This window comes from Otolemur garnettii, unplaced genomic scaffold (assembly GCF_000181295.1).
Source record: "Otolemur garnettii isolate 467f Iridium unplaced genomic scaffold, OtoGar3 scaffold00029, whole genome shotgun sequence".
Lineage (NCBI taxonomy): Eukaryota > Metazoa > Chordata > Mammalia > Primates > Galagidae > Otolemur > Otolemur garnettii.
This window is the reverse complement of record NW_003852424.1, coordinates 17,469,500-17,477,627: the sequence shown is the minus strand read 5'-3', so window position 1 is coordinate 17,477,627 and position 8,128 is coordinate 17,469,500. Positions and strand designations below refer to the sequence as shown.

The window sequence follows — 8,128 nt, the reverse complement described above, 5'->3', positions numbered from 1 at the left end:
GGGGGGGTCAACCAGGGCTCATCTGAAGGCTTGACTGAGGCTGGAAGAATCTCTTTCTTCCAGCTGGTGACTCCTTTACATGGCTGTAGGCAAGAAGCCTCAGTTCTTTGCCTCATGGTTTGGCGTGGACAACATGGCTCATCTCTAACAGAGTAACAAAAAGAATAGGTTGGGTGTGGTAGCTTACTCCTTACTCCCAGCACTTTGGGAGGCTGAGGTGGGAGGATTGCTTGAGCCCAGGAGTTTGATTCTGCTATGATCACACCACTGCACTCCAGCCTAGTGACAAAGCAAGACTTACGTCTAAAAAGAAAAAAGAGGACAGCTAAGACAGAAGTCATAATGTCTTTTATAATCTAATGTCTCAACTGACACCCATTTGTCACCATATTCTCTTTTTTTTTTTTTTGAGACAGAGCCTCAAGCTATCACCCCTGGGTAGAGTACCATGGCATCACAGCTCACAGCAACCTTCAACTCCTGGGCTCAAGCGAGACTCCTGCCTCAGCCTCCCAAGTAGCTGGGACCACAGGTGCCCGCCACCACACCTGGCTATTTTTTGGTTGCAGCCGTCATTGTTGTTTTTGGTGGGCCCAGGATGGATTTGAACCCGCCACCTTAGGTATATGTGGCTGGCGCCTTAGCCACTTGAGCCATAGGCCCCGAGCCTGTCACCATATTCTTTTATCACTTAGAACTCCCTGGTATGGTGTTGGAAGGACTACCCAGGACTGTAAATACCAGGATGTGAGCCCTTGGGAACCATCTAGGAGGCTGATTACCTCCCTCATGGGCACATATGGACCACTTCTTACTAGTTTGTAGCCATCAGTCTCAGAACTCTCCATGTGTTAATGCAACTCTATTCCTTGACACAAGCCCATAAGCAGGTTCTGTTTATTATCCTCATATAGTACAGCCTGTGGTTAGGCACATGGTCTCTGCAGCCAGACTGCAGTCACTTTAATCTGAACTTAGTCACTTACTGACTGTATGATTTGGGGTAGGTGATTTCACCTCTCTATGGCTCACTTTCTTCATCTGTAAATGGAGAAAATAGTAATGTTTCTTGGGTAACACCAAGTCAGTATCGGCTGTTGTCATTTTGCAGGGGAGGAAACAGAAATTGGGGAGGTGATGTGTGTCACCCCACTAGGTGTTGATATTTGGAGGAAAGCAGGCAGGGGTGTCTGGGTTAAAGGCGTGCTGCTTTTTGTGGAGGTAACCACGTGTCTCTCTCCTGTTTCCTGTAGACCTGTTCTGGCAGCACCCACAGAACCTGGTGCTATGAATGGGTAGGGGACGCCAGACATTCAGAAGTTGGGTGGTGCAGAACATGCCTCCGCCACCCCGAAATTCTGCTGCTGCCCAAGGCCAAGCTCACCAGTGCTCATGACCCACACTGGCCCATCACTTCCTGGTGTGTTCGACATTCTGGGTGCCGCAGGCCAGGACAAGCTCTTGTATTTGAAGCACAAACTAAAGACCCTGCGCTCGGGCGGCCAGGGGGCTGACCTCCTGCATGCCATGGTGCTCCTGAAGTTAGGCAAGGACACGGAGGCCAGGATCTCTCTGGAGGCACTGAAGGCAGATGCAGTGGCTCGGCTGGTGGCCCGGCAGTGGGCTGGCATGGACAGCACTGAGGCCCCTGAAGAGCCTCCAGATGTGTCCTGGGTCGTTGCCCGCCTATACCACCTACTGGTGGAGGAGAAGCTGTGCCCAGCCTCCTTGCGGGATGCGGCCTACCAGGCAGCCCTCCATGCCCTCAGCTCCAGGGATGACCATCAGCTGGGGGACCTCCAGGATGAAGCCCAGGAACGGTGTGGATGGGATGTTATCCAGGACCCTGGGGGCTTCCGGACTCTCCACTCTGATCTGGGCTGCCTCCCACCATCTTCAACTCCGCCCTCTGGGACCCGCAGCCTTCCCTGTCCCATAGATAACCCACTGGGCTGGAGCCAAGGGCGCTCCCTGCGATCTACTGACAGCCCAGCCTCCCTGGTCAGCAACTTAGAAATCAGCCAGTCACCCACCATGCCCCTCCTCAGCCCACACCGCAGCCCCCATGGGCCCAGCAAGCTCTGTGATAGCCCCCAAGCTCGCACGGTGCCCAGGCCTGTCCCTAGCAGCTGCCAGGAGCCCGAGGAGATGACCTGGCCCACCTCAGGGGAGATTGCCGGCTCCCCAGAGCTTCCTGAGGTGGCCCTAGATCCGGTCCCTGCTGGCCTCCCTGACACTCCCCAAACTCCAGGAACCAGCACCCATTACCCAGTACAGTGCACAGAGGTGTCGGCAGCCTCTGGGTCTCTCTCCTCACCCATTCTGGAGCCTGTTGGACACCCCCGCCCTGACAAATACCAGGCACCACATCAACTTTCTAAAGAAGATACCACGACCCCAGATACCAAGTCATGCCCACCTACTCCCTCAATCCCCAAAATGTCTCCTCCCAAAACGTCCCCTCCTCTTCCTCCATCAGCCCCTTGTTCCGCTCACCTGGACAACTCATCCCCATGCCCTTCCTCTTCTGAGGTGACACCAGAGCAGAAATTCTATAACTTCGTGATCCTCCATGCCAAGGCAGATGAACACATTGCCCTGCGGGTCCGGGAGAAGCTGGAGGCCCTTGGTGTGTCTGATGGGGCCACCTTCTGTGAGGATTTCCAGGTGCCCGGGCGCGGTGAGCTACACTGCCTGCAGGATGCCATAGACCACTCAGCCTTCGTTATCCTGCTGCTCACTTCCAGCTTTGACTGCCGCCTAAGCCTGCACCAGGTGAGCCACGCCCTGATGAGCAGCTTTATGCGACTTGGGTGGCAGGACTGTGTGGTGCCCTTCCTGCCGCTGGAGAGCTCCCCCACCCAGCTCCGCTCTGATGCTGCCAGCCTGCTCACCAGCCTGGTGTGGCTGGATGAACACTCCCCGATCTTTGCCAGGAAAGTGGCCAATACCTTCAAGTCCCAGAAGCTTCTGGCTCGCAAGGCCAACTGGAGGAAGGAACAGGATGCCCGGGCCCTGCGGGAGCAGAGCCAACACCTGGAGGGTGAGCGGATGCAGGCTGCCGCCCTGAACAATGCATACACCACCTACCTCCAGAACTACTTGGCCTGGCAGGCACAGATGGAGCAGCTCCAGGCGGCTTTTGGGAGCCACATGTCATTTGGGACTAGGATGCCCTTTGGTGGGGGCCCAGTGCCCCAGGGAGCCCCACCACCCTTCCCTCAGCCACCACCACTACAGCATCCATGGCAGGCTGGCATCCCACCACCAGCCTTCCTGCAGCCACCGGCCTTCCCACAGCCACCAGCCTTCCCCATGGCCTCCCCTACATCTCCTCCAAGCCCAAGACTGCAGCCCCTCATCATCCACCATGCTCAGATGGTGCAGCTGGGGCTCAACAACCACATGTGGAACCAGCGAGGGGCCCAAGCGCCTGAGGACAAAACACAGGAGGCAGAATGACCACACGTCCAAGCTTAGGGAACACACCTGGGCTGGTGCGTGCTTTGAGTAGGGTCAGTGGGACCACAACTATCCCCCCATCTGCTCCCCTGGGGACAGTGTAAGGTTGGGTCACCTGGTGCATTTAGGACAGTGCCTGGAGCCCTTCACTTCTCAGGAAGTATAGCAAATCAGGCTGCAAGGACTTCCTGGCCTCCAGGGTGGCCAAAACAGGACACTGTTTACATTTTCAGTTTCTCTGTCTCTGGGTAGGGGGTCTTGGTGGTGGGGGATATTGGTAGGGTCTTTTAACTATAATAAATATTTATTTAATGGTCCAGGAGCACCTCTGTCCTTAGGAAACCTCTGTCTGGCTATTTGCTAAGAAACACATGGCTTATTGTTACTCCAAAAGGGGAACCAGAATGAAGAGCAGCCTTCTCTTGCTGAGTGAACCGATCTTACTGGACAGAAGGTGGTCACATGACTGCAAGGGAAGCTGGGAAATGTAGTTGTGTGAGTGGCCACATGTCTGGCCGAAATGTCCTAGCACAAATACCAGAAAAGGTAGGCAGAAAAGATACTGGGGGGCATTTAGCAGTTTTTGCTACTGCCTTTCTCCTTCCATTTCCTTTGGGGATCTGCCTTGATACCACCACCAAGGCTGGCCTCAGATCCCACTATGTGATCTTGGGCAAGTGCCTTCACCCCTCTGAGCTTCTTCTGTTCATGGTGATTGTGGAGATTGTTTGAAGACTAACATACTAAGTGCAATAATATGTAAACTCCAGGCACATTGTATATCAGGTGCAGTGCACATTAAGTATATGCGTGGGACCTACATGGAGGGAGAGGGAGAATAAGAATAGAGTTAACTCACCTGACCTAAAGTGAGACCCCCATCTCTAAAAATAGCCGGGCGTTGTGGCAGGCACCTGTAGTCCCAGCTACTAGGGAGGCTGAGGCAAGAGAAATCACTTGAGCCCAAAAGTTTGAGGTTGCTGTGAGCTATGATACTACAGCACTCTACTGAGGGTGACAAAACTCTGTCTAAAAAAAAAAGCATAGGGTGGTGCCTGTGGCTCAGTGAGTAGGACACTGGCCCCATATGCTGAGGGTGGTGGGTTTGAATCCATCTCTGGCCAAACTGCAACAACAACAACAACAAAGTAGCTGGGCGTTGTGGCAGGCACTTGTAGTCTCAGCTACTTGGGAGACTGAGGCAAGAGAATCGCCTAAGCCCAAGAGCTGGAGGTTGCTGTGAACTGTAATGCCATGGCACTCTATCAAGGGCAACAAAGTGAGACTCTGTCTCTAAATAAATAAATAAGTAAAAAATTAATAGAGTTAACATTTGTTGAACACTTAACATTTATCAATTCCTAAGGCTTTATAAGCACGTAAACACATTTTAATACTCAAATGACCCCTAATAGTAGAAGCTTCTATTACAGACCCATTTTAGAGATGGAGAAAACTGAGGCCCAAGGGGGAATTTTGGCCCCTACAGTCACACAGATCAAAAGTAAATCACAATTGAAAAAGCTAAATTTCCAAAGAAGGGAATGAAGGAGGCAAAATTGTACCCACTGAGGCTGGACACTGTAGGCCCCTTCTCACCTGACAGCTGGTTTGAAAATTGACCTTTCTGGTTTCTTCCTGCATTGCTGGGCCGCACTAAAAAGCAGCCTGGTGTGAGTCACCCCAGCAGTCATGCACCACTTGCTATTTTAGTCGCTGACTCAGACTTTGTCAGAACTCTGGTCCTGGTGGCAGCTGTGGCAGCCATTAAGTGAAACAGGAGGGAAGAGTCTGAGATTAGATTCCAGGGTGGGATGGGGCTGTCCAAACAGAGGGTTTCTGACCATTGATTAAGCTGGGCAGAGTCACCTGCTACTAGTTAGATGGTGAACTGGCCATTTGTTCATTTGACCAACACTTACTGAGTACCTACTATGTACTAAGGTTTGTTCTAAGAACCAAGAAGCAGTAGAGCTGAAGACAGAAGTGAGCAGTCGCTTGCTGTCATTTCCATGGGGGAAATGGGGGAGGAAATAGTAAGAAAGTCATCAAAGAAGGAAGCAAGAGAACTGAAAGTGAAGAGAGTTCAGATGGAAAAAACTGGATAAAGTGATGGGGAGTGTCCCAGAAGGGAAAACTTCAGCCAGGGGCTCAGGGCTGAGACCTGGAGGAAGAGAAAGAGTTAGTCATAGGAAGAGCTTGGGGTGGGAGGAGGAATGATCCAGGCAGAGCGGATAGCCTGTGCAAAGGCCCTGGGATGGGACCATGCCTGCCATTTGGGAGGCATAGTGAGGGGGCTGGTGCAGGGTGAGAGGTGGAGAGAAGAAGAAGGGGAGGAAAGGGAGGAGTCAAGGTAAGTTGAGTAGGGCCTGGTGGGATTCAGAGAGGCGGATGGGAACCATGGAGGGCTGTGGGCAGAAGGCTGTGCCCTGACTCAGGTGTTCATAGGCACCCTCTGGTGGTTGCCACAGGGAGGACAAACTTTGGGAGTGTGAGGGCAGAGGGTGGGGCACTGGGGCAGAGCTAATTGTACTAGTCTAGGGTGAGCAATCCTGGCTGGGGTCAGAGCAGGTGAAGTAGGGGAAGAGAAATGGGCACATTCAGAATTTGCCTAGTTCAGAGACCCTTATCCTTGTCCTTGAAGTGGGTAAGAATTCTGCCTGGCAAACGCCTGCACTAGGTCAGCCATGCCAGCCTTGGTAGAAGAGCTGGATTCCAGCCATTACTTCCTGAAGTCAGAGCTCTGGGCTTCATCTTCCTCATCTGTAAATGGATCCAATGACCTCAAGTCTGAAACTTCTGTTCCTAACTTTCCCCATGCCCTCCCCCCCAAGATCTGCAAAGGACAATTATTTTGAGAGCCCCCAGAACATAAGGGCCTACTCACTGGGAGTATCCAGGCGGTGGCCTGGAAGACTACCATTGTGCTCTATTTACAGATGAAGAAACTGAGGTCCAGAGAGATGAAGTCACTTATCTAAGGTCACACAGCTGAAATAAGTAGGCTTCAGGTGCAGAAGGAGCTGGGCAATCTCTACTGGATTCTAGCCCATATGAAGGCTGTGTAGCCCATTAGCAATTCATTTTCCCAATTTAAAAATTCTTTGATATATTCTTGTTTATTTTGTTATTTATTAATTTGTGGTTTCTCCATCACAAGCTGCCTGCCTTGAGAGGCAGGGGATGGAACTGTCTTAGTTCCTAAACTGTTTTCAGAACCCAGCCCATGCTGGGCACAGCACACAGTACATGCTCAGTAGGGGAAATGTTTTGATGAGCACTTGCTGTGCGTAGGCCTCTTTTGGATGCCAGGGATACAGAGCTGTTCCCTGCCCTGGTGTTCATGAGACAGAGAGTGGGAGGATGTTGATGCATCATCCATTTATCCAGATTTACTGAGATCCTGCTGTGTGCAGGCTCTGTGCTGCCACCACTAAGTGGTGGTCACTTAGTGACCACCATCTCCCAGAGTTAGGGGCTCAGCCATGACTTTTGCTGCCGCCATGCTCCCTGGTAGCCATCATCATCCAGCCCCATGTGGCAGGGTTTCCAGGAAGTACCAGGTTCCCTCTGAGCCAAATAGCCTTAAAGAAAAATAGGAAAGGAAAAAAAAAAAACCTGAAAAATTCCCTCTTCTTTAAAAACTGTGAAATGTGGGGCAGTGCCTGTGGCTCAAAGGAGTAGGGCACCGGCCCCATATGCTGGAGGTGGCAAGTTCAAACCCAGCCCTGGCCAAAAACAAAAAAACAAACAAAAAAAATCCTGTAAAATGTGAATACATAACAGATGATTGCATTTCAGGGGTCAAAATGTCCACAGCCAGACTAGGCTGGGCTACCGTGTCGCTCTCTGCTTGGAATGATCTGTTTCTGAGACCATTGGATATTTTACAAATGTTCTCCTGCTCTTTGAGCCCAGAGAGGATAAAGTTTTGCCCAGGGTCATACAGCACATGAGTGGCTAAAGCTTGACCTGGGCAGAAGTGGGTCGGGCAGAAGTGGGTCATGCAGAATCTTCTACCTCTCCAGCATAATCTGGTTGTCCTATTGCTGAAGAGACATAAAGGAGGTGACAGCACCCACTCCTTAGCATAGTACTGCACACAGAGGTACAGTTGACAGATGTATATGGCCCAGGTATGGCTGCTTATGTCTGTAATCCTAGCACTTTAGAGGGATAAGGAAGGTGGATCTTTTGAGCTCAGGAGTCTGAGACCAGCCTGAACAAAAGCGAGATATCATCTCTACTACAAATAGAAAAACTAGCCGGACATTGTGGCAGGTTGCCTGTAGTCTCTCAGCTACTGGGGAGACAGAGTTTGCTGTTGCTGTGAACTATGATGCCACGGCACTCTACCCAAGGTGAGAGTGCAACTCTGTCTCAACAAACAAACAAAAAGAAGAGTGAGACCTTGTCTCAACAAAAAATAGATTAGCAGGGCATTGTTGTAGGTGCCTGTAGTCTCAGCTACTTGGGAGGTTGAGGCAGGAGGATCACTTGAACTCAAGAGTTGGAGTCTACAGTGAGCTATAATGACACCACTGCACTCCAGCCTGGATGATAGAGACTCTGTCTCAGAAAAAAGAGAAGGGGTTAAAATTATTTTCTGAATAGAGAACACATTCATATAGTTCAAAATTCAAAAGGCAGCAGAGAACAATGGGAT

The 8,128-nt window shown here is 51.2% G+C and overlaps 1 protein-coding gene across 1 annotated transcript in view; it reads left to right on the top strand.

Moving 5' to 3' along the window:
* Positions 1-3,905, top strand: part of TICAM1 (toll like receptor adaptor molecule 1) — a 10,768-nt gene extending 6,863 nt beyond the window's left edge. The window contains exon 2 of the mRNA XM_003788766.3: positions 1,254-3,905. Coding sequence (XP_003788814.1) covers positions 1,393-3,462 — 2,070 coding nt within the window. The 5' untranslated portion in view covers positions 1,254-1,392 and the 3' untranslated portion in view covers positions 3,463-3,905. The remainder of the gene's footprint in view (positions 1-1,253) is intronic.
* The last annotated feature ends 4,223 nt before the right edge of the window (positions 3,906-8,128 follow it).